Source organism: Pinus tabuliformis, chromosome 6, assembly GCF_031772625.1.
Source record: "Pinus tabuliformis cultivar Carrire ecotype Pingquan chromosome 6, CPIR1, whole genome shotgun sequence".
NCBI classification, from domain to species: Eukaryota; Viridiplantae; Streptophyta; class Pinopsida; order Pinales; family Pinaceae; genus Pinus; species Pinus tabuliformis.
Genome location: NC_142292.1, coordinates 1,680,218,418 through 1,680,244,913, shown reverse-complemented (window position 1 = coordinate 1,680,244,913; position 26,496 = coordinate 1,680,218,418). Strand labels below are relative to the sequence as shown.

Genomic DNA, 26,496 nt, shown 5'->3' with positions numbered 1-26,496 from the left:
TCATGCACTTGGGTTAGACAAGATTTGAACTAAGGCGACTGGCATTAACATTATGATTCTTGACCACTTGGTCTATCCCTGAGAAGATTTTTTATATCATATATTATAATTATATAATGATATACTTTTATATGTTGCATCATCCTTGATTATATCTGGTGAAAATGATAAGTATTTTTTCAATTCAACCAGTGTATTTGTCTGTAGTTTCAAAGTTGCACAATGTTTGTTCATTGGGTTAGAAATAACTTTTCAAAGTTTCATGTTTTGTTTTTTTTCAATAATCTTACAAGATTTTCTACAGAGACAATAATTTGACACTGGCCTTATATTTTCATTGTCTATTTTGTTTTGATAGGAATTGATTGCAAATGAAGGTGAAGGGGAGGCACCTCTTGAGGGATCAATTCCATATATGACATCTTTAACTGAGTGAGCAGATTTTTAAAGTTCCACTCTTATAGCAATATGAAGAAAGATTGTAGACTAAAGCTGAATTCTCTGCAAAATATTTATTTAAGATGAAAACAAGCATGATTCCTTGATATTATGACTGCAGCTAGGTTGGAAAATGTTAACGTTAAATAATAATCATAATAATAATCATCTAATTTATAGTAACAACATTGACATGTGAGAGCCCTTTGTTTATAACTACAAATATGCCTATTTTTTTGATAGGTATTACATAATCTTACAAAATATCTACCAAGAGAAGGTTGAGGCATATTTCTTGTCTTTTGAGCGTAGAGTAAAAAGTCTCCTAAAGAATATTGGAAGGGATCCAGATTCCATTCCAAGGGAAAGCATAAAAAGCTTCTAAAGAAATGCAAGAAAAGTAAGAGTATGCTTTCTATTCTGTGGTGGTTCTATAGTTCCTATATGTAGGATTATAACTTTTTTTTATCTTGTTGACTTGGTAATATTCTAAACAATTTTTCTTCTTTATTTGTTTGAGCTGAATCATTTGTTTAATTTTTTATGTCTCAAATACTGATTTATGCGTTAAAATGCAATGAGTGCCAATATGGTGTTTGGGTATATAATGAGGTCACTTTAGTTGCAATAAAACATTGAAATCACAAAATGCCTGTATTACTTACAAAAAAGGTGAAGTGTTGATTTTTCCATGACACTCAAGAATCTGGTTTGAGTCTAATATCATGATCACAAACACACTCAAATGCCACAACAATTCTACTTTTCATAGTGGAATAAAAAATAACAGTGAATCAACTAGTACACAAGACAAGTTTTAACCTAACACCTGTTATATTACAAACTTTAATACACAAATCTTAGGGCTCCCATACTAGGGATTATGGCCCTTACAATCGACCATGATACAAGACAAAAACTAGGGCTTGGTATCAACAACTGTGATAACCAATATGTCCCTGAACAAAGTACACTTGACTTGCTGATGGTGTGCATCCACAGTCTTTTCAGTCCATGTACCTTGAACACATCTCCCATGTACTTTTATTCCTCTTCTATTGATCACACAACTTCTTCTACCTCAAAAGTGTGCATCTTCAGCTCAACAATTTGTCACTATCAACCCTCCTGCTGCTCCAAGAGTGATTGAACTTTGGCTCAAACAAGTTTGTCCACTAGCTTCTCTCCTCTTCCTCCAAGAGTGCCAAATCTTAGGGTCTTAACCATTGTCCACTTCTTTCCTCTCTACTGCTCCAAAGATGACCAGACTTAGGGCTTGAAGCTTCCCTCTTATCTTTGATTTGGCCCACTGTCAACCATAGAACTAGGGCCCAATAACTAGTCCTCTTGACTTCCCTTTTCTCCTCCAAAAGTCAATTTTTAGGGCATAAAATGTACAACACTCTTGTTGTGACAAATCGGCCACTTATCCACAACACTTAGGGCTACCCAAACAACCACTAACAGTCCAATAACTGTACTTAGGCTACTTCAGAACTTTTCAAAATTAGACCTAGAATCCCTAGCAAAACATTAACATGAAAGACATACAACTTACCTCTCTAGGATGCCATCATCTACCCTCAAATGCTCAACCATGTGCACAATATCTTCTAAGATTTTTTTCCATATCTATGTTTTTCTGTAATAGCTACAATGTTTCCCCAACTCGGTCTAAAAATCCTTAAATACCTACGTAAATCATCCTTTAAGAGTGCCAACTCTTAGGGTCTTAACCACTGTCCACTTCTTTCCTCTCTACTACTCCAAAGATGACCAAACATAGGGCTTGGAGCTTCCCTCTTATCTCTCATTAGGCCCACTATCAATCACAGAATTAGGGCCTAATAACCAGTCCTCTTGACTACCCTTCTCTAAAAGTCAATTCTTAGGGAAAACAATGTACAAATCTCTTATTGTGACAAATATGCCACTTGTCCACAACACTTAGGGCTACCAAAACAACCACTAATAGTCCTCTAACTATTGTAATTAGGTTGCTTCAAAACTTTCGAAAACCAGACCTACAAGCCCAAGCAAAACATCAACCTGAAAGACATACAACATACCTCTCTAGGACGTCATCATCTGCCCTCAAATACTCAGCCCTGTGCCCAATATCTTCTAAGTTTTTTGGCCCTATGTAGGGCCTCCTCGAATAGCTACAGTGCTGCCCCAACACGGCCTAACAATCCTCAAACACCTATGCAAATCCTTGTTTAGAAGCCTTATACTCTTGTGCTACAACTCAAGTGTTATATGACAACTATTCTAGGGTTGTGCTGCAATACACATAAGATATTTCAGCCCATTTCACAAAGAAATTACACCTCAACACATGCACAAAATATTCCTCTCCAACTCGGTTAGGCCCAATCCAAACACAAGAAATATGGGCCCATAGCTCTTGAAAACATTTTGGACCAGAACACTGCTTCAAAATGAGTGGGCCCATAACTCTTGAAAACAATGAAACAGAGGAAGGAGGGCCAATGATAGACCATAACAATGCTTCAAAACAAATGAGCCTGCTATTTTTGAAAAAAAATGAAATAGAGGGAGGATTATGGAGGTGATATTAAAGTGTGCATCTACTAAACATACTTCACTTATAGTTGAGTTGTATATTCTATTCAATATGAAGAGATACTTTCTGGAGATTCCATTGGAATTGCATGATTAATCTGCAAGATGCAGCTGAAAAAGAGGAAAAACAAAGACTAATCCCTCAATTGCCACTAACTAGATCTCAAAACTAAGTGTATTTTTCCCTCACACATAATCCAAACATAAAAACCATTTGAGATACAAAATTTAAGTCAAACCAAAATCACATCATAATTATGGAAATGCAAAGTTCTTCTGTTAAAAAAAGGGTCAAACAGGGCCTTTGTAGGCATGTAACCCTAGAAAAATAACAAGATAAATCTTAATGTAAGATCCCATTCTGGGTCTTCTACCAGATTTATATTCTCTAAAATTAAATGTAATAAGAGGCAATAATTTATTTTCTTAAAAGACATTTAAACGATGATAATTTACCATTTAGAATCTAATTCCTAAAATTTAATTAGTGAAAATTTAATTTCAATCACTTACATGAGTAATCTATGCATAGAGGAATACCTGTATCGATGGCCAAGTGGAGATGCCCTTGAGCTGCTGCTCCTACTGGAATGCTCCTCTTGACTACTTACTGGATTTACCTCCCCACCAACTAGGAAGTAATTCCTAGCCCAGGGAACCTCCATAGGTTCCCTAGCCCTTCGAGCCCAAGTCCAACCAGATGTAGTGGGTGTGTCCATGACGAAGATAAACAGTACTCCCTTCCTCTCTCTCAATAATTCCTCCAAAATCACATCCAACCAAAACCAAAAGCAAGACCCAACATCCCCCTTCCTCTCTTCCTCCTTCCCCTTTTATGCCCCCCCTCCTCTCCACCTCAACCACCTCTCATTAATGTCATAACTTCTCCCTCATCCTTACAGTTGGCTTCTCTTCTCCCAAGTAAACATGAGAGGACATTTGGGAATGTGATAAGAATAGAGTACATTTTGGGGATGAGAGATGAATATATAAATTGGTAATTAGTTGGAGAGGAGCATGTCTTCTACCAAGTAAATGTCAGAGTACAATTTGGGGATGAGAGATGAATATATAAATTGATAATTAGTTGGAGAGGACCATGTCTTCTCCCAAGTAAATGTGAGAGTACAATTTGGGGATGAGAGATGAATATATAAATTGGTAATTAGGTGGAGAGGATCATGTATTCTCCCAAGTAAATGTGAGAGTACATTTTGGGAATGTGATATGAGTATTGAAATTGGAATAATGGAAGGAGACCATATCCGATCCAAGATTAAATTTGAGAAGACAAGTTGGGAATTGAATAATACCAATAATAAATTTTATATCAGTAAATAAAATTTACAGTTTCCCAAATTCACCAATATTTCTTGATAATTATAAGTCAATATTTTCAGGTAATGTAAACATTAATAAAATTTCCATGATAAGATTAAGTGGGGCATTACATACACCCCTCCTTAAAAAAATTTCGTCCTGAAGTTAGAGTGAAAAGATACAAGGAGTTCGAAGGCATAACAAAATAGAGAGAGTTATAGTAGTAAAATTTGATAAGTCAGACAATGAAATTATTTCCCATCAAGAGTCTCCAACTGATCTATTTCCTCCTATCCCTCCTGACCTACTTCCATTCCCACCCTATCCATCCTTTGCTGCTATATACGGTGGCATTGGCTATACCAATCTAACCACTCATAAAACCAACATGGCAGAAGCGTTGACTATATCGACCTAACTTCCCCAGTAGGCAACTAGCATTTTTCATCACATGTCTAGGGGAGCGTGTCCACCACTACCCTCCCATGATTCTAGGTTTGGAGGTTACATGGTGGGAAATGCCTCCACCCGTCCTCACAACTAGGGTCAACGCCCTAATATGGACCACACTACAGCGCTGGTTGGACTTGTCATCACATACTCTAGTAAAGTCGTCTTGCCACCTGTCACTTACATTTTACTCATGTCGTAAGAGTGCATATCAAGTAGATACCAAATGTAATAGAACAATGTACATTATACCTTTCCCCATGAGATGTCTCGACCTTAGATCTCGGCTATCATATAGTTCTTTCCCACCTGCGGGTTAGCTCTAATTCATGCATTTATATAACAACAAGACATATAAGTGATTTTTAATCATCATGTTATTAAGTCTAGTATCCACGTGTCAATCTTGTAGTTCATACTGGAAATAAATCATAAATTCACTAAGTCATTTATTTAAACAAATCATATCCACTTGAGCCATATATGAAACAAAATAATTCTGATAAGTCACACATTAGATAATTCATTGCTAAGTGAGTCATACATTTAGGCCATACATCAACCATTTCCATCATCAATACCAAATATATCAATTGATTTATATAAGTAGTTACACGTGTCCAACCAAATGCATCAATATTACACAATGTTCATAAATAAATAACATGGAACTACAAAATAGAACCTTAACATAGGTAGATGTCTAAGTCAAAAATGGGCATCACAGATGCTCAAAAAGTGAAGGGTAGTCATGATGTATAGTCTCTACATCCTCCCAGGTAGCAGATCCTGGGCTATACTTGTCCCAATGGACCTTAACTTGATCCACCGTGTGACGTCTGAGTTGTTGAACCCTACGGTCCAATATGCGTAATGGTTCGACCACTACGGTTCTCATGTCAGAGACCTGCAATTCCCTCCAATCCAGTTTGTGAGATTCATTAGAAACATAATGTCGTAAAATTGATACATGAAAAACATCATGAGTTTTATGAAAACGGGGTGGCAGTACAAGACGATAGGCAATTGGTCCAATCTTCTCCTTGATCCTAAAAGGTCCTACAAACCGAGGTGACAATTTCGTCCCCTTCCCAAACCGAATGGTGCTTTTGTTGGGTCAGATACGGATAAAAGCTTGGTCCCCTACTTCATAACCAAGGTTAATTTTAGGGGCGAATAATCGCCCAAAGGTGAAATTTAAGGCTTTTTATATTTTAATGGGGCGAATTTTTAATTAAAATAATAATTTTTTTTTTATATATAATTAGCCCATATTTTATTTAAAAATTAATTTATTTTTTTATTTTAGCCCAAGGCGGATAAACTAACCGAATCCTATTTGATCAAAATCGCCCCATTTTGATATTTGCGGAATCGTATTTGATCAAAATCGCCCCCATTTTGATTTACAGTTTGGGTTTTCTGGTTTGGGAGTGGTTTGTGAGGGTCGATTTGGTCCCGGGAGTGGTTTGTGAGGGTCGATTTCGTCATGGGATGTTAGATTTATTTTGAAATGGAGGGCGGAGCGAGGGCGGCTCCCTGTTTTGACGGATTCAGCCCGCTGTTTTGGTGTATATGGCTCCCTGGCTCCCTGTATAAAAATGGTTTTGAAATAGGTTTTTTCATCCTAGTTCACAAATCTAGCAGCAGCAGTTTCGGTGGGATATTCTTGCATTTTCAGATTTCAATCCGCTTATTCTTCTCTGGTTTTGGTATCCATTGTTTCTTGGATTTGAACAGCTCATGCCACTGCAGCAGCAACAACAACAGTCGGTACTTGACTGAATTGTTGGCTGAGCGTGAGAAATTAGGCCCCTTTATGCAGGTCCTGCCCATCTGTAGCCGGCTTTTGAACCAGGGTAAGTTGGCTTCATATGTCTTGTTTCTTGTTTTTACAGATTATCAGTTGTTCTGGAAGGCCAAATTAGGTGGATTCATGCCTCTGCAGTTGGAACAGGGGTGATAATCACTTTGCCAGTGAACGTTGAATGCTTCCGTTGGTTTGGAAGCAAATATAACTGTGGCTCCAAATTGTTCTCACAAACCCAGAAATGCAGACTGCTAAAAAATATTAGATTTGTGTTGTCTAAAATGTGGCGTAGTAGTTATTTTTATTGGCAAAAGATAGGGTTGTAGGGCCCTTAAGTATATGGGAAACATACAGCATCTGGACTTATGGAAACATGGAGCCTGGATCTTCCAATAGGTGGATCTGGGAAAAAATAGAAGAATTCTTGATTTCCCTTCCCAAGCAAAAAGTGCGAATGGCTGTTAATAGCCCCTTGCTGTTCCAAACATCATTTTATTTGCTTTACTGAATGGTCTGATTTATATTCCAACCTTTCTTTTTCACTACATGCTCCTTTTTCCAACCAAGATCATGTTACTCCACAGCGTTTAGTCGATGCAAATCATATATATATGGCATTTATTTCATGTATATTGGCAGTTGAACTTTTGCCAATATTTCTACGACAGTTATTATTGCTGATCAGATCTTGATTTAGGCCTAAGCGTATCAGATCTTGCTGATCAGATCTTGTATACATTTAAAAAAAAATACAAACCAGTTACCTACTAGTTCCTTAACCTCTGAGGTCTCAATATCTCAGTTCTTCCTAGCTTTACACTTGGTTGGTACTTCTTTAATATGCTCCAATCCTGTATTCCGTTCTCAATCTCTTTCTCTCCTCACTTTTGGTATATTGCTGACAGTTATTATTGCTGAAAAGTTTTCGAGGCAAGAAATCTGTTGTATTAATATTGTCTGATTTGTAATAGAGAAACTGCTATGAGGTGCTTTGGACTACTTGGGAATGAATTTTTGTCTCAGATGTCGATAGTCTGTACTGTGGTAGACAATAAGATGATTTCTTTTCTCAGGGATTGCAATTGCTTTCCGGAAGATGGGGTATACCTGTTCATGGTACTTCTTTCGACATCAAGTTGATAAACCTTCCCTTAGAATTGAGTTTTGTTTGGTTCTTGTTCGTTGGGTGATGATAAAAAATGTAATATTCATTTGTATTTGTTGATTTTATACTCATGGAACTTGTTTCTTATTGTACTCAGTTCTTTTGATGCAAGAAAGAACAACAGACTAGTTTGAGCTTGAGGTACTTGAAGCGGCAGCAGCTCTCTTCTCAAGCGGTATGTGTTCTAGTTCTCAAGTGTAATATGAGTAAATTTATAATGTACTGCCGTTTGACAATACTTGTAAGCACTTTGAAGCAAATGTGGCTTGAATGCTGTTTGAAACTGGAGATACTGATGACCTCAATGATGTGAAAAATTGGAGATACCGTATGGCCTCAATGGTGTTTGTAATCAAAATCTGGATTGAACACAGTGTTTGTATAGACTGTTGTATAGACTGTAGTCTAATTATGTATAGACTGTTGGTCTTAAGAGCATGCGATCATTGATCAAGCCATCATGACCCATGGCAGCTTTGAAGGGATAAAAGGAAGACGTGTTGAAGCCAATGCTGCCATTGGAGTTTGATTCTTGAATATCATGGAGATTAAGAAGAATTATGTTCCATGCTCAAGGTTAATTACATTAACGTTTTATGTGCTTACTCTACAAATTAATTTGAACAAGTTTTTCATGGAAACCTTTCGAAAAGAGAAAAAAGACCTTGCATTATAGTTTATTGGTGGATTCCTATATTTTCTTGGTTGTTGTTACATGTTGACTATTGGAAGATCTGTTTATATTACTGAGAATCTTTCACCTGAAAATGGAGCAGTAAAGGACATATTAACTGTTATACGCTTTTGATTTTTCTGCCTTTGAGAACCTTGTGAGTTGTATGTCATTGAAGGGTGACTTGGTTTGAATAGTTAGCTTTGGAGAGCAGTTAGAGGAAGAAATAACTCAAACCCAAACTCAACAATGGAATTTTTATCAATGTGTCCATTCCAATAGATTATTATTCTAAACCTGGATGATGTGGCAACAATAATTATATATTTTTTGGAATGTACCTCAGTGAATGATCACCTTTTGTAATATTTTAAGTGCCGCTACATAGAGATGTTATTTCTATGCTTAATTAATTGCATTGATGTGCCATAGAGCAATGCAATGCATCTGGATACTTGAAGTCTTGGAATTGCAGAGCAACATTTGCTTGATTCCTTGGTAGCTGTTTGAAGATCCTAACCAAACTGATGTTTCTTTCAGAATTGTGGTTCTTTGTCATAGTAGTATAGTACGCTGTTCCTGAGATTACCTTTGGTTCTGTTCTGAGATCTGTAGAGAATTGTTGAGCAAGGGGGAGGATAGCTTCATCTTAAAGCATCCCTCTACCCAACGTTAAGCTTGATGGGAAGAATTATCCTATCTTCAAGTGAAGGGTGCTAAACATATAATTGAAGAATTGATTGTTAAGACTTGTGGAGGGTAAGAAGACAAATTGCACTGTTGTTAAAGAATTAGTAAAGCTATAAGACAAATTGCACTGTTATATAGAGTGTCTATACAACAGTCTATATATTACAACTAAGTACAATGAGTCTCTCTTTGTGGTTAATTGTACTATACCTTGGGTGCCAACATTCATAATTCTTGTTGTTGAACCAAGCTCTCCAGTTGCAGCAATAAGCTCGACATCTTTGTCTTATTGATTGCATTCTTTGAACAATGTTACTCAAGCCAATCCTTAAACCTTGGATTGATCAACCGATCTCTAAAGAACATTGCATCATGATGTTGTTCATCCCCTCTTCTACAATTTCCTCTCTTATAGATGCATTCTTTGATTGTTCAAGGCCTCCTCCTTAATGACATTTGAGGGATAATTTTGCCTCCTTCCTTGTCTTAACATAAACTTGGTTTTGTTATCCATCTTTCACATGGCTGCTAGGATCCATGGTCACTTCTGAAAATTGCTTGCAAGGTTATCTTGGCTTCATTATGCATTGTTTTTTCCTTTTGGAAACTCATCCTTCCTTGAGGATTGTCTAGCATCTACTACCTTAATTTGGATTTCTTGGATCAATTTAGTGCTCTCGTTCTCCTTTTGCACCAGTTGTCCATTCTCCTCACATGCAAAGCATGCATTCATATAAAATTCACCAATTTTAAAAATAAAAGGTTACCTAGCCTCTTCTGATGCCTCCAACATCAAATTTTGTCTTCCTTCCATGCTTTAGGAAGGTACTCCTTCTCTTTCTTCTATTCTTATGACAACTATGAATGATTGTCCCTCTTGAAAATCCTTATCATCTGCATCTATACACATAGCATCAGTATCATAATCACCAAGCTCTTTAGCCCCATATGGTATATATGTTACAAGCACTTCTAGCTAACCTCCCATGAGACTTTCATTTATTGTCTCATCGACATCCTCTTTGTGTAGCTCCCTCTACTGTTATGATGCTTTTTCCACCATATCTTCTATCAACAAATCCATATGTTGATTTGAACTCTTTATGCAGTCCATGAGACTCTCTGATAGTCTCTCTTCAACATCTTCCTCATCATCAAGGACTATTCCCTGCTCTGGTTCAAAATAGTGAACTAATTCAACTTTAGGCTCAACAGGTGCTTCATCTTCCTCCCTAGCTTTCTAGCTTTAGGGGTCTTCCTCTTAAAATCTTTTTTCTGACAAGTAATTTGGCCTTCTTCCTTAGGTCCCATCTCTACCTTTGGTATTCTCTTTCAAGCCTCATTTTGACTATGTTGAATCTCTCCTTCAACTCATAAATCTCCTTTTCAATTTCTTCTTTACTCATGCCATTTTCCTTGGCATGCTTCTCCCTTTTGTTATGGCATCCATGAGAACTGGTTAGTAGTGGGTAGTTCTTAACCAAAAGGTTCCCAAAAGGGCGACTTCGGGACTGATTACAGAGAAAGGAGAATCAGTACCTAGATGGCCCCTCTTACGTGGAGCCGATTCACTGACCAAGCTTCCTACTCCACAGTCTACATCAAAACAAACATCTGTAGTTGAATGGACACTACAGTTGCCAAATAGGCTTACACAGGCAACTGGAGAGCTTCATTTGAAAGGACAGATTATGCAGAAGGTTTGCAACTATGAACATGAATCTCGGTCTTCGAATGAGGTAGCACCAATTGAAGCATGCTCTAAAGACGAAGGGTTTCCTTGCAGTCAACAAAATGATTCTGATCGAGAAGAAAATTGTTTGGCAAGGAGATTAGAGTTCCTTTGTCAAAGTAAAACCTGCAGGCATTTTACATATCAGGAGTTGCAATCTGCTACTTCTGGTTTTTCAACAGGTTGCATTTGTAGTTTTCCTCATGGAGTTTTTCATTTCTGTTCTTCTGTTTTGAATGGGAAATTTCCCTTGAAATGTATATTAACCTTGTGAACTCAATTAAATTATGTAACATCCTTATTCTTGCAGGGAATTTTATAGGAAGAGGAGGCTGCAGTAAGGTGTACAGAGGATTTCTTCCTGATGGACAATCGGTGGCAGTGAAAATCTTGAATTCATCATCCAAAATAGAGCAAGAGCTTCTTTCTGAAGTTGAGATTCTTACTCTATTGAAGCACAACCATGTCATTACACTTATCGGTTATTGTGCAGAAGGCCTTAACCGCCTTCTGGTGTATAATTTTGTATCCAGAGGAAACCTTGAAGAGAATCTCCATGGTATATACTCAATAGTATTGCATTTTAAGAATCATGAAATCGTGTAGAAATATTAAGCAGTAGTACGTTTTAAGCATCATAGTGTTATGTATTGTATGGCAGGGTCTTTCATTTTCTCTTTTCTGAGATTTGATTATAGTCCTAGCTATTGACTATGTATATATTTTTCAGGAGGAGAGGAAAAGCCAATACTTCCTTGGAAAGTGCGATTAAAAGTGGCTGTAGGAGTTGCTGAAGCATTAGATTACTTGCATAATGGCTTTTCTCAATCTGTCATTCATGGAGATGTAAAGTCTTCCAATATCTTGCTTTCTGAAGAGTTTGAACCACAGGTATAAATATTTTTACTGCAAGAAGAATCAAGACTAAATTGCACAATTCAGTATTTGAAGAGATCTTAGTGATCTAGACTTGTAAACTGAAACTTGGAATTCTGCACTAATGAAAAATTTCAACAGAATTAATGTGCGTGTTATTATAATAGTTGTCAGATTTTGGGCTAGCAAGGTGGGCACCAACATCTTCATATATCACTTGCAGCGATGTTTTAGGAACATTTGGGTATGTAAGCATCTTCCCAGTTTCGATTGGCCATTTTCAGATTAAAGCTATCCAATTTGTAAATTCACTAATTGTGATTGTAGTTTGACAGGTATCTTGCTCCAGAATACTTTGTTTATGGAAAGGTTAATGAGAAGACGGATGTGTATGCATTTGGTGTGGTCCTTCTTGAGCTAATAACTGGAAGGAATCCAATTGATACAGCAAGTCCCAAGGGTCAAGAAAGCCTGATTATGTGGGTAAGTCCTGGTTTTTACAGTTGACTCTCTTCTTCATGTTTATTTATATTGATTATCCTTATTAGGGGCTCATGTTTAACCTTCTGTAAATGTTGAAACCAGGCAAGACCACTCTTACAGGATGGGAATATGGAAAGTCTTGTTGACAAATGTTTGCAAAATGTTTATGATACAAATGAAATGCATAGAATGATGCTTGCTGCTATGCTTTGTCTAAGGGAAACATCTCATTACCGTCCTTGCATGAGCCGAGTAATTTATCTTCCTCTATTCATTTCTATATGCTTCAGGGGCTTGTTTTTACTACCTCGTGTGTTTTTTGAGGGTATTCTTTACCTGCAAAAATTACTTTAGGGTGCAATTTCTCTTACATTTTCTTTTAGCTATAAAACACTCTATGTTAACCACATCTGTTCATCTCTGCTTACTCTTTAATACCAAGATATGATTAATGGCAGATTTTAAAACTACTACAAGGAGAAGATGAGAGGACTGACTGGGCGTGGTGCCAGAATACAATGATCAAGGATATGGATACTTCAGATGAGGATGACATTGTAGAAAATCAGGGGGGGCATGATATACAAACCCATCTCACCCTTGCCATGCTTGGGGTGGATGATGATACGGTATCACTTAGTAGCACAGATCATAGTGTGGGCATTTTGCCAACAAACAATTCTTTGGAAGATTACGGACTGCGCCGATGTAGCAATTCATCAAGCTTTTAATTGAAGATTAAAAGAAGTGAGTTTTGTTGCTAGTAATACATTTGTTTATGGTTGCTTTATAAGTTTCCCATGGCCACAGTGGTTTCATATTCTTATATGGCCAGGAATGTGACGTATTATGCTAGACCTCAAAGAATAGCTAACGATTGTATGAAAACTAGGGGATTGAACAATAACATTGACTTCGTTAAAGCATTCCTTGAAGTTAGAAGCAAGCTCATGGGCGGAAAGGAAGATCAAGATGTCAGTACTCCATTATCTTGGCTGCAGATCTGAGCAATGTTTGACTAGTTGAGATTCTTACTCTATTGAAGCACAACCATGTCATTACACTTATCGGTTACTGTGCAGAAGGCCTTAACCGCCTTCTGGTGTATAATTTTGTATCCAGAGGAAACCTTGAAGAGAATCTCCATGGTATATACTCAATAGTATTGCATTTTAAGAATCATGAAATCGTGTAGAAATATTAAGCAGTAGTACGTTTTAAGCATCATAGTGTTATGTATTGTATGGCAGGGTCTTTCATTTTCTCTTTTCTGAGATTTGATTATAGTCCTAGCTATTGACTATGTATATATTTTTCAGGAGGAGAGGAAAAGCCAATACTTCCTTGGAAAGTGCGATTAAAAGTGGCTGTAGGAGTTGCTGAAGCATTAGATTACTTGCATAATGGCTTTTCTCAATCTGTCATTCATGGAGATGTAAAGTCTTCCAATATCTTGCTTTCTGAAGAGTTTGAACCACAGGTATAAATATTTTTACTGCAAGAAGAATCAAGACTAAATTGCACAATTCAGTATTTGAAGAGATCTTAGTGATCTAGACTTGTAAACTGAAACTTGGAATTCTGCACTAATGAAAAATTTCAACAGAATTAATGTGCGTGTTATTATAATAGTTGTCAGATTTTGGGCTAGCAAGGTGGGCACCAACATCTTCATATATCACTTGCAGCGATGTTTTAGGAACATTTGGGTATGTAAGCATCTTCCCAGTTTCGATTGGCCATTTTCAGATTAAAGCTATCCAATTTGTAAATTCACTAATTGTGATTGTAGTTTGACAGGTATCTTGCTCCAGAATACTTTGTTTATGGAAAGGTTAATGAGAAGACGGATGTGTATGCATTTGGTGTGGTCCTTCTTGAGCTAATAACTGGAAGGAATCCAATTGATACAGCAAGTCCCAAGGGTCAAGAAAGCCTGATTATGTGGGTAAGTCCTGCTTTTTACAGTTGACTCTCTTCTTCATGTTTATTTATATTGATTATCCTTATTAGGGGCTCATGTTTAACCTTCTGTAAATGTTGAAACCAGGCAAGACCACTCTTACAGGATGGGAATATGGAAAGTCTTGTTGACAAATGTTTGCAAAATGTTTATGATACAAATGAAATGCATAGAATGATGCTTGCTGCTACGCTTTGTCTAAGGGAAACATCTCATTACCGTCCTTGCATGAGCCGAGTAATTTATCTTCCTCTATTCATTTCTATATGCTTCAGGGGCTTGTTTTTACTACCTCGTGTGTTTTTTGAGGGTATTCTTTACCTGCAAAAATTACTTTAGGGTGCAATTTCTCTTACATTTTCTTTTAGCTATAAAACACTCTATGTTAACCACATCTGTTCATCTCTACTTACTCTTTAATACCAAGATATGATTAATGGCAGATTTTAAAACTACTACAAGGAGAAGATGAGAGGACTGACTGGGCGTGGTGCCAGAATACAATGATCAAGGATATGGATACTTCAGATGAGGATGACATTGTAGAAAATCAGGGGGGGCATGATATACAAACCCATCTCACCCTTGCCATGCTTGGGGTGGATGATGATACGGTATCACTTAGTAGCACAGATCATAGTGTGGGCATTTTGCCAACAAACAATTCTTTGGAAGATTACGGATTGCGCAGATGTAGCAATTCATCAAGCTTTTAATTCAAGATTAAAAGAAGTGAGTTTTGTTGCTAGTAATACATTTGTTTATGGTTGCTTTATAAGTTTCCCATGGCCACAGTGGTTTCATATTCTTATATGGCCAGGAATGTGACGTATTATGCTAGACCTCAAAGAATAGCTAACGATAGTATGAAAACTAGGGGATTGAACAATAACATTGACTTCGTTAAAGCATTCCTTGAAGTTAGAAGCAAGCTCATGGGCAGAAAGGAAGATCAAGATGTCAGTACTCCATTATCTTGGCTGCAGATCTGAGCAATGTTTGACTAGTTGGCACCTTTTGTTCGCATGCTGATTTTTTCAGTGTTGTGTCCACATTTCTACTTTTTACTGTCAATCTCATGTAAATAGTGAAAATGGATCTACGGTGTTCATTACACTGCTCTGGGTAGACAAGTACCAAGAAGAGTAACTTTTTGGTAATGCTACTATATTGTCAATTCAGAAGTGGTGGAGAGAACCGTAGAAAGAACTACCCACTACTAACCAGTTCTCATGGATGCCAGGTTGATTGATCAAATGGATCAAATGTGCTGAAGCTTGAGATCCTTCTTTGATGCCCCATAAGGGCCATGCCTGATGCGTTTTTGGTCTAACAAAAGGACCAAGGGTTCAAATAGTTAATGGTTAGCATTTACCAACTATTAAAACAGAGTAGCCATGTCTAATTTTCAAATTTCATTTATAACACTAGCAATTTTTATTGCATAATATCAGGAATGAACAGATGCAGGGTTTTCAAGATTCAGGTTGAATATCACAGAAGACAATGCAAAGGTGTACCGGTGAATACTATGGTATTAATGAGAATCAAAAGTTAAAAGCTACACAGTAGAATGCATTTATTCATTTTCAAGGATATCACAGCACACACCACACTGCATTTTCACTTTTCATCCATAGAAATGTTTCCATCGATGGAAGGATTTATGGTTAACAATAGCAATAAATAAAGACCTTGTCACCATACTAATGTGCATATTCATCACTTATTGTAAAGGACTGAACCTAATTCCTTTTTATTTAATTACCAAGCCATAATCATGACAATATCCACAAAATTCAATAAGAATGGTTTAGGTTGTGTAAAATTCCACCACTATATGTTCGTGGGTCATATTCCTTCCATGGTACCATTTTGCTACATAATAACATGAAGAGACAGGTACCATTCTGCTGACTTAACAACATACTAATCTCATCACTAAAAGAATAATAATTGTAAGAATCTAACAGATTTTGCAAATATATGAGCTCAACTTATAATTATATAGTATTTATATTTTGGCAATTTTTTATTGCCATGAAACGCTGCTTCTCGAGTTCAGGTAATTGCAAAGCTGTTCTATAACATTACACCTTAAAAAATTCAGCCTTCAAATCCAAAACATTAAAACTATCCTACATCTCTAACTTCAAAATTTTTAATGCCTACACCTTTTGTAGGGAAAAAAGAAAAGGCAAGAAATACAATATGAAACCCAAAATTTGTTCAAGAAAATAAAGCTATAATCAATAAAAAAAAATAAAGCGTATGGCATGGTCTGCTGAATCATCTGAGGTGCTCAATTATCCTCAGCAGCTTTGGAAGTCTCAGATGCCTGTAATTCACCATCATTTTCCAGCTTTTGGACCTTATTTGATCGTTCATCTTTGGCAGATCCATCATCCTCTTCAAACCGTCTGTGTTTCTTCTCTATGTTGGTACCATTCCCCTTTGTAAAGGGCTTTCGACTGTTAGATGAGTGCCTGCCTCCTCTACCACGGCCACCTCTGAAATTAAGGGTGAATGGTCCCAAGTAAGTAAGTTATTTTAAAATCAAGTCATCATCAGGGAAAACTCTAAAACTCCTACCATTGAAACCCAATATAGAGACAGTTTTTAGGAAAATATTTTGATGGACAACATTGTGGCATGTCATAAATAAGCATCCACATGGACTTGTTCTAGGGTAGTTTAAAATAACTTCTTGTTTCTTTTGAATAAATCTTCTTGTAATACTAGAGAGGCCACTCAGTTTTGGTGATATTTTCAGTGCTTTGTTTAGTTATGTGAATTCGTTAGATGCAAAACAAGTATTGGTTAATTTCATGAAAACCAATCTGCAGAATTGGAAATGTAAGCATATGTGCATGAATGTAGTAGAGAAAGGGGTATTGTTCTAATTGAAGTGAGAGTGAAAGAGACCTTTTGAAAATGTTATTGTTTCAAGCAGTTGGAACGGTATCAGTAGGAATCAGTATGCAGAAATTAAACAGAATAAATGGGAATCAAGGCGAATCAAGCATTGTATTGCATATCAAATCTAATAAAGTACCAATGATTCTACAGCTCTGGTTAAGTACTCAATAGTGCTTCCAAGGTTGCAAAACTTCAATCTACAGTCATAGATATTGAATGGGTGTTTGCAGTTATATTTTTCCTCTGCCAAGAACTCTGCTCTTTTGGACCTCAATTCCCCTCAAATAAAAATTTTCTGTTTAATTGGAACTTATTTACATCCTAACATGCAGGTCGATTTCTCCAAGAGAATGTACCTAGGCAACAAATGATATCCAAGTTGAAATCTTAACAATGGAATTAACTAATTATTTTCAATCGATTTCCTTCATTGTTGCTAGTTGATTTTTCCTGGGATTATCGACATCTCATTTATTGGGTTCACCTCACCCTGATTTGAACTTCTTTCATTTGAATCAACTTCATCTCTGGTTAGAACATTTTTTGATTGATTTCATTTTCCAACAAATGTGGTATTTAAGTTACTTTCTTCTTGCAAGTCGATTTTACCGTTATTAGTACACTGCTAGTAGATTTGTTTGACATGATCATTTTCTTCAATTTCAGGGTCGACTAGCTTAATGATAGTGTCCTTTTGCTTCAGCTCATGTTCATTCATCAGTTCTCAATTGATTCTCTCTGTGTTCAAAATGGATTCAAGTAGCTTAGGAATTACATCGATTTCCATGTTCATTCATCAGTTCTCAACTGATTCTCTCTGTGTTCAATGGATTCAAGTAGCTTGGAAATGACATCAATTTCCTTTTATATTGTATTAAAATGTACAGGAATGTCATAGTGGAATTGCTTTCCACAACAATACTTCTTTGTAACTATGGACTTTATCTCAACTCAACTGGATTTCATTTCTAACAAGAGATTTCCTTAATAAATTCCTCTTGACAAATTTTTCTGTTATAAAACTTTGCAAAAGCATGCCCTTGGTATAGGTCACTACACAAGAAAATTCATTTTTGAAGCATAATTCTTATACTTGCAACTTTCATTTCTCTGTATAGACTTTCTAGAAAATAAATTGCGTGTAAAGAGTCTATATTCCACTCTTGGATTCATTTTGTTGGAGAGTTATGTGAAGGACTAACGAACCTAGTAGTCACAGGATGAAACAAACCCTGAGGCAGTAAAAATTTGTACATGGGTCCACATTTGCTCCCGTTATGGTCCTTACAGAGAGTGCATTGAAGGTAGGTATGTTGCAGTTGGTAGAATATGACGAATGTGCTCCCTTCATTTTCTCTAAGACGACAACTTACAATTATTTGACAATTTCCTCATCCAAATGATTTTGAATGAGTAATTTCATCTAAATTTAACTGATTTTCAAACTGGGATTTAGTCTTCTTAATTTAACTGATTTTCAAACTGAGATTTAGTTAGTGTTATTGAGGAGTGAAATAGAAACTGATTTTCTCTTGCAGAGAATAACTAGGATTGGTGTGAGCTTATACTCTGCCTTATAGACCTTCAAATACAAATAAGCTCTTGTATCCCTATTTCAATCACATAATTTAAATGAATATAATGTAATTTTATTAGAAAAATGCAATAAGTATGAAATAGATCATCAGAATGGCCACTGTAGCCCAGGCTGGTGAGAACTTGAGTATTTTATATCTGACTAAACACATGCACATGAAAAGAAACATCACCTGACACAGACATGAACAAGATAGAATCTATATATTAGAATTTTGGGGAAAAACAATTGCGCCTTAACAGAGAGCTTCTTATCCTACACCACACATTTCACTCTTTCAAGGTGGAGTTACAAACTGAACATGCAATGACTGAGCTGCATGGTCACCAAAGTTGTAACACACCCAAAAAAACAATGCTTCATATCGGCTTCTCAATTATGTGTGTTTAGCATTAGTGATATAGTCTCTTCTGAACTTTTATTTCAAGTAGAAATTTGATTAAATTTCAGAAGTGCAAGAAATCACAGAAAACCCTCCGGCAGTAAATTGATAGGAGAAATCTTCAAAAAAACCTGGAAGCTGTCCTGTTCATATTGTCCTGGACTTTTCAGCCAAGTTAATATGTCTGTAAAGAATACTATTTTATCCTGAGAAAAGATTGACACTTTGTTTATCACCAGATGAAAATAAATTAGAAGCAAAACATCAGGTTGGTGACAAATCCAAAACAAGTTGCAATACTGTAACCCAATCTGCAAAACATCAAAAAACTGATTGTCCCAGAGTGGGATGCACTATGGGAAGCTGTGCTGTCCCATCTTTTACTAGTGTCAGCTTCATAGCACCTGCTTCCATTTCCAGCAGCTCTGTCTTTAAGAGAGCATCGGCCTCTATCTTGATAGTGTTGTCATCAAGAGATTTGTAGCTGATTTCCATTTTTAATCTTTATGGCAGCTGTTTATAGTCCTGTAGGACTGAAAGTATGGATGTTGCAAAGCTTCATTAGCTGTTAATCTTTTGTTTCCATCCACTTGTAACATTTGTTTTAGCAAATCCACACCTTCTAGACACCCAACATTTTTAACAAATCTTGTGAGGGATGGGAAAGGCTTTCCCGGATTTGGAAATATGATATCCAACTGCTCCTTTACAGATTGCCCACGAAATAGCGGCTCACCGATGAACAATTCTGTCGACATGTTATTTGTTGCTTTTTTCTAGACTAGCTCTCACAAAGCATTTGAGTTGTTCCTGTTCCTGGTTGGTTTTTTTATAATTTTATAGACAAGTTCCATGTCGTGGAAATGTGAAAAAAGATAGTGATATTGCCACCATGTGGCTCTTATCATATATGGTTTTATACTTCTTCAAAAAATTCTCTAAGAGTTCACAATGCTAAAATTCACTAGGACTTTACAAAGTTTTATTATTTAGTGAAAGACTTGCCAAGTTCTTACAAGATTTTATAATTGAGTAAAATATTCGCCATGCCTGGTGAGAGATTCGCCAGAAAATTATATATACATATTATATTATTGATAAAATCGCCTTCCATTTTTCCTATATACCATGGAGATTCGCCCAATTATTATATTTATAAATTTGGGGGGGGGTTCTTAAAATTTTCCCTGTTCATAACAGTGATTGATCCTATGTGAATCAACATAACTCTTATGTCTGTCCCGTGCTTCCTTTAACCTTTGTCGAATCTGCTTTACCTGTTCCTCCATTTCTTGAACTAATTCAGGGCCACCTATTACTTGGTCCTCCAACTTTCCCAACTCAACGGTGTCCTACATGGCCTTCCATATAGAGCTTGATAAGGAGGCATCCCGATTGAACTGTGGTAACTTTTATTATAAGCAAACTCTACCAATGGTAAGTACCTTTCCCACTAAGTCTGATTATCCATGACGTACATCCTAAGAATGTTATCTAGAAATTGATTTACTCTTTCAGTTTTCCCATCTATTTCTGGATGATACGCAGTGCTCAGTTTCAACTGAGTCCCTAGTACTAACTGCAAACTTGTCCAAAACCTAGATGTAAATCAAGAGTATCTATCAGAACTAATCTTTGTGGGCAACCCGTGTAGTCAAATAACTTCATTTACAAACACTCGCGCCACATTCGTAACATCATAAGTGTCTCTTACTAGGATGAAATGGGCACTTTTGGTCAATTTATCAACTGTAACCAATATAGCATTGTGCCTCTATGAAGTGAGTGACAAACCCACAACAAAATCCATGGAAATTACCTCACATTTAGATATAGGGATGTCATGTGGTTGTAGGAGTCCTGTTGGATGGCGATGATCAACCTACACTCATTGACATTCAAGACATTTGGTGACAAACTGGACTATGTCGTGCTTCATGCCTACCCAAAAGAAGATTTTCTTCATGTTTGCGTACATCTTTTTTGCTCCAAGATGTGCACAATAGAGTGCTCTATGTGACTCTTCGAGGATGATTTTCTTATACCCCCTTCCTTAGGTATTTACATTCTCCCTTGAAATCTCAATAGCCCATCTGGTTCAAGGACATATCCCTCAAACTTTGGTTCTATCTACTTCCCACTCTGGATTGCTGAGATGACCTTTAGATACCAACTATCTTCAAAGAGTTTCTCTAACACGCCTTCCCTTAAAGCTACTTTAAGGCTACTAGGGAGAAGGTTCGTGGTCTCCTGCTTAGTGCATCCACCACCACATTCTCCTTACCCTTGATGTATGAGATCTCAAAATCATACTCAATCGTGAATTTGCTCCACCGCCTTTGTTTGGCATTCAAATCCCTTTGAGTGAAGAGGTGCTTCAGGCTTTGATGATCTGCTCTTAACTCAAATCTTCTCCCTGTGAGGTAGTGTCTCCACAGTTTCAAGGCTAACATCACCGCTGCTAATTATAAGTCATGGGTAGCATACAACTCTTCATGTTTCTTCAATTTTCTAGATGCGTAAGCTATTACTCTGCGTTCTTGCATCAATACTGCACCCAAACCTTGCGCGGAAGCTTCGGTGCAGACAGTGAAGTATTTTCCCATATCTGGCACTCGAAGGATCGGTGCACTAGTTAGTAACCTCTTTAGTTCTGTGAATGTAGTGTCACATTCATTTGTCCATTCATACTTGACCCCTTTAGCTGTAATGTGGTGATGGGTTTTGTAATCTTTGAAAACCCTTCCACAACCCTGCGATAATACCCTGCTAGCCCCATAAAACTATCTACCTCATGGGAATTTTTTGGTACTGGCCAATCTATTATTGCCTTCACCTTTTCCGAGTCAACTGAAATCCCTTCTCTTGAAATGATGTGCCCAAGGTAATGAAATTTCTTCTGAAGGAAGGAAGATTTTGACAATTTCCCATACAATTGATTTTCCCTTAAGCAAGTCAATACCACCCTTAGGTGCTTTTCATGCTCCTCTTCATTCTTGGAATACACAAGAATGTCGTTGAGGAAGACTTGCACAAATTGGTCCAAATACTTCTTGAACACACCATTCATGAGGCTCATGAACACTGCTGGCGCATTGGTTAAACCAAATGGAACAACTACGAACTCATAGTGCCAAAACCAAGTTCAAAATGCAGTTTTTGAGATGTCCTCCTCCTTAATCCTCAATTGGTGGTATCTAGATTGTAGATCAATCTTTGAGAAGAACACTGCTCCCTTCATTTGATCAAATAGGTCATCTATTCGAGGTATTGGGTACGTATTCTTTATTGTGGCTCTATTTAAGTCTCTATAATCTATGCATAGCTGCAAGGAACCATCCTTCTTCTTCACAAAAATCACTGGTGCACCCCAAGGTGAAATAGTAGGTCTGATAAATCCCAAGTCTAATATATCTTTTAACTGCATCTGCAACTCACAAATTTATGGGGTTTTCATCCTATAGAGTGTCTTAGATATTGGTTCTGCACTAGGTTTTGGGTCAATTGTGAAATCAATCTCTCTTACAGGAGGTAATCTAGGCAATTCCTCAGGAAAAACATCCTTGAATTCTGACAAAACTAGATGTTGATCTAGGGAGGGTCCTTTCTAGTCACTTACAGCCTCAACCAAATATAGCTTACAACCTTGTCTAAGACAAAGTTTTACCTTCATCATGGATATGAATTGTAGTGACACTCCCTTCTTGATTCTAAAAATCTCAATTGACCTACCTTCGTCATCTAAACATATCACTTTCTTCTTGAAACAGTCCACCAAAGCTCAATGAGCTTCTAGCCAGTCCATTCCAATAATTACATCATACGTCCCCAATGCTGTGACGTATGCCTTCAACTTAGTCATACACACCCCAAGGTTTACCTGACATTGGTCAACACTAGGTCCTACTGCTTGTTTTATCCCAGAAGCCATCTCAACTTGTTTAAAATCTTCGTGCTCATAGGCTGCCAACCCACATTTTTCTAATGCAACTGGTGAAATGAAACTATCTGTAGCACGAAAATCAAACAAAATTTTAACCTTTACTTTTTTTATCCTACCTGAGGTCTCTACCATGGCATACTAGTGTTCAACTTGTTGGTTGTCAACTGCTGCATAGATCCGATGGTGGCTACTTTCCCCCCCACTGGTTCTTTTCCTTCTCTACGGTTGTTACCAGTTTGTAACTCAAGGCAGTCCTGCTGGCAATGAGGTCCTCTGCATCCCCAACAAGTGATGCACGGTGGACCTTGAATTGAATGTTGTGGAGTTCTTTGGAAAGAGCTCCTTCCCCTGGGACCCCTACCCCACTTGTTTCTACTCACGTATGACTTTTATTTGTACGCGCCCTTGAAGTTGCGAGTGAAGCTGCACTAGAAACCATTGAAATCCCCACTGTCGGTGCTCTAGGTACAACCCTGTTTCCATATGGTGGTGGCCTCAGAATTCCTCCCCTTTGGAAGGTACGAGGGGCCTTCCCCATAAACCCTGTTTGGTGTGGAAATATGGCTTTGCCTCCACCCTTTAATTCTAAGTGTTATTCAACATAACGAGTCTGTTCTACAACTTCTACAACTGAGGACGGTTTCCACATCCATACCATTTCCCTAATATTAGCGTTCAATCCATAAATAAAACGATCTGCTTGGTGCTGGTCAATATCCATGTAGAAGACATACTTGATCAATTCCATGAATCAAATTTCATATTCTTCTACTGTACGATTTCCCTGTACTAGGGCATGGAAGGCTCCTACCTGTTGTTCTTCATAATATGCTGGCAGGTACTTTTTCTGAAATCTCTCCTCAAGTAATTCCCAACTGTGTATGGAGTGAGGTGCAGTTGATTCTCCAAGTTACCCCACCAATTCAGAGCACTATATTTGAGTTGGAATATTGCTATTTTAGCTTTTGAATTGGAATTGTAATCCCTTAGTGCGAAGCACCTTCTCATTCCTTCTAACTAGGCTTCTGCACGTTTGTTGACACGATCTCCTACAAACTCTGGGAGCTTATTCTTCTGGAGCTCCCTAGTAATGTCCTCGATTGGAGGTCCTCTATCAGAGTCTCTAGATCCCTTGAGATTCCCTAACCTTGATGGAGGGTGTTCCCCTTCCACTTCATCTGTTTGGCACCCTTTTAAGGTCTCATTAATCACTTCTAGGGAACACATGATGAGATCAAACTCTGGTGAAGGTAATGGGTTATTTGTAGGAGGTCCTTGTGATGACTCTTAGGGACCTTGATTTCTTCGTGTCCTCACCATTTTGAATTGTTCAAAATCTGCATGATATCTAAGACTTATTAGCACAGCTTAGGGCCTTCTCAGTTCTCACTCGGCTCACACATAGTTTGCAATGATAGATGCAAGTTTTCCTTTTTGTTGTACTTGTAAACGACTATTTCTAATACAAAGATGATAACCGTGGTTCTACTAAATCCTCCCCCATTGTTATCTAAGCAAGTGCTACCATGCACTGCCAATCGCCCTCAAGTATCCTTAGGTATCCCTAAACAATCATACTAGATCCATTTTATACGTTTTGAGCATTCACATAATCATTAACCTTCCATTTTTAATCACATTCTTATAACTAGGCCCCTTTTGAAATTTCATCTACAATGTTAGATCAATTTTCAAAGGGGGGTGCCTTTTTGTCTCAATCAACTCAATATTGACATTATTGTTAGGTGTATACTATCTAATTAATGTATATCAAATGGCTAGTGCTACATGCTTGAAGACAATAATCGAATGAACTATTTTTAGATGAGCTATATTCATGGAACCACAACATAAAAGGTGGCCTTGTCTTTAGTGTTGATGGAACATTGAAGGCATATACAAGGAAAACCGCAACCTAGATGTTGTTTGGATAAAATTTACAGTTCTAAGCATTGAGAAATTGTTAAGGAACAAATATCATGACTTATGTGACAAATATACACCCCCACTTGGGCACCATTCTTGTGCATTGTATAAACATTTCTATGTACTTGGGTACAATCTTAATTCATGGTATGGAAACAATTTCCGATTTAGTTAGCATGTGTTCGAATGATACATAGAACTCAAGGCTTTAATTTAGATAGATATGCATTTGATCCAACTAGGATATCGACACATGGATTGGTATACATAATATTATCATAAGCCAAAACCATGGATTTATTGTATCTTCTCAAGGAATTAACACAAGGAAACTTTCATGTGAATGAGAAGTAACCAAAGAAGTAAGATTCTTAGCAATGAATGCAACATGGAAACTGGAACACCTACAGTTTCCTTTACAATTTTGAACACATATAACAACTATCGCATAGTGACATCCTACAAGATGAATAATTAATGATTGTAGACCAACTACTTCCTTGGAGTATTTTAAAAATGTCTGCCTAAAATAGAGATATGGGTCTCTGTGATGAGAGTGTATTTTTATTAAATTTGCTCAATCCCGGAGGTATTTGCAACCTCCGAATTCTTGCTGTGCATTTGAGAACATCAGTTTTCCTTTGAAATTTCAGAGTTGTAATAGATCTGGCGTGTTTCCATTTATTTCTTAAGTCAGGTTAACAGCGAGTCGGCCTTGGGTTTTTAATTCATGCATTGACAGAAATCCTGTCAGCGACATCTGATTTACATTGGAAATTGGCATTTTATTATAAAACCCAGACCTGAAAATTATAGAGGTGGATTTATAACCCTATTGGGTCCGTGAGCCTAATCACATCGGAGCTTTTAAGTGTTATAGCAGTGGCCTTGAAATCCTCCGATTTGCAATATTGCGATGGGCGGACGAGCTATTTAATTGCGACCATTGGATTGGAGATTAATTAGGACCGTTGGATTGACAATAATATCGCATCACTTGTTATTAAAGGGACGGAAGGAAACAGACCCGAGAGCATTGTGATTGCGATATGTGATCGAGGATCGCTATCGCATCACTTCAAAAGGAGGCTTTGTTTTATTGCGATTGTGATTGTGCGATCAAACGAGGACCGTCGGATCAGAGCCAGGATCGACGGTCACGATTTGATTGCTGATCGGAGGTCAGGGCGGTTAAGGACTATGACACGACGATACGCCGATGGTTGATTTAGCGCTGACCATTAGATCTGTGAAGTAATGGATGGTCATGATTTGATCACTGATCGGAGGTCGGGGCGGTTTATGGTCGGAAAGGATCAGATAGGCCAGACCCGACGACAATTATGGATGCAGGTTTATAGTTTTTGAAGTCTGGCCTTAGGCTTCCGAAGCAGGGTTTTTTTTTTCCGTGTATCCCGTGTATTCTGATTATTGTTATCCCAGGGTTTTGAAGGCTTAAGGCCTCGAATAACGCTTCCGATAGGTTATTGAATATGGACTAGGGTCTGATGTTGTTGTGGGAAATGTGCCTGTCACAGTATAT

General features: G+C 37.4%; 2 protein-coding genes and 1 long non-coding RNA gene across 3 annotated transcripts in view; all 3 read left to right on the top strand.

Moving 5' to 3' along the window:
• LOC149265410 (protein kinase STUNTED-like) overlaps positions 1–12,262 on the top strand; it is an 82,727-nt gene extending 70,465 nt beyond the window's left edge. Inside the window, exons 2-6 of the mRNA XM_089403729.1 lie at positions 10,620–11,046; positions 11,175–11,423; positions 11,595–11,755; positions 11,908–11,984; positions 12,076–12,262. Of these exons, the coding sequence (XP_089259855.1) occupies positions 10,620–11,046; positions 11,175–11,423; positions 11,595–11,755; positions 11,908–11,984; positions 12,076–12,247 (1,086 nt within the window). The 3' untranslated portion in view covers positions 12,248–12,262. The remainder of the gene's footprint in view (positions 1–10,619; positions 11,047–11,174; positions 11,424–11,594; positions 11,756–11,907; positions 11,985–12,075) is intronic.
• Positions 12,263–12,348: 86 nt separating this feature from the next.
• On the top strand, positions 12,349–12,773 carry LOC149265409 (uncharacterized). The gene is made up of 2 exons (XR_016251250.1): positions 12,349–12,475; positions 12,682–12,773. It is a non-coding gene; the product is annotated as an uncharacterized LOC149265409 (long non-coding RNA).
• Positions 12,774–13,023: 250 nt separating this feature from the next.
• Positions 13,024–14,902, top strand: LOC149265408 (protein kinase STUNTED-like). The gene is made up of 7 exons (XM_089403722.1): positions 13,024–13,102; positions 13,246–13,371; positions 13,543–13,703; positions 13,856–13,932; positions 14,024–14,171; positions 14,274–14,423; positions 14,630–14,902. Exons 1-7 carry the CDS (start codon positions 13,024–13,026, stop codon positions 14,900–14,902), a joined length of 1,014 nt encoding a protein of 337 aa, XP_089259848.1.
• Positions 14,903–26,496: the final 11,594 nt, after the last annotated feature.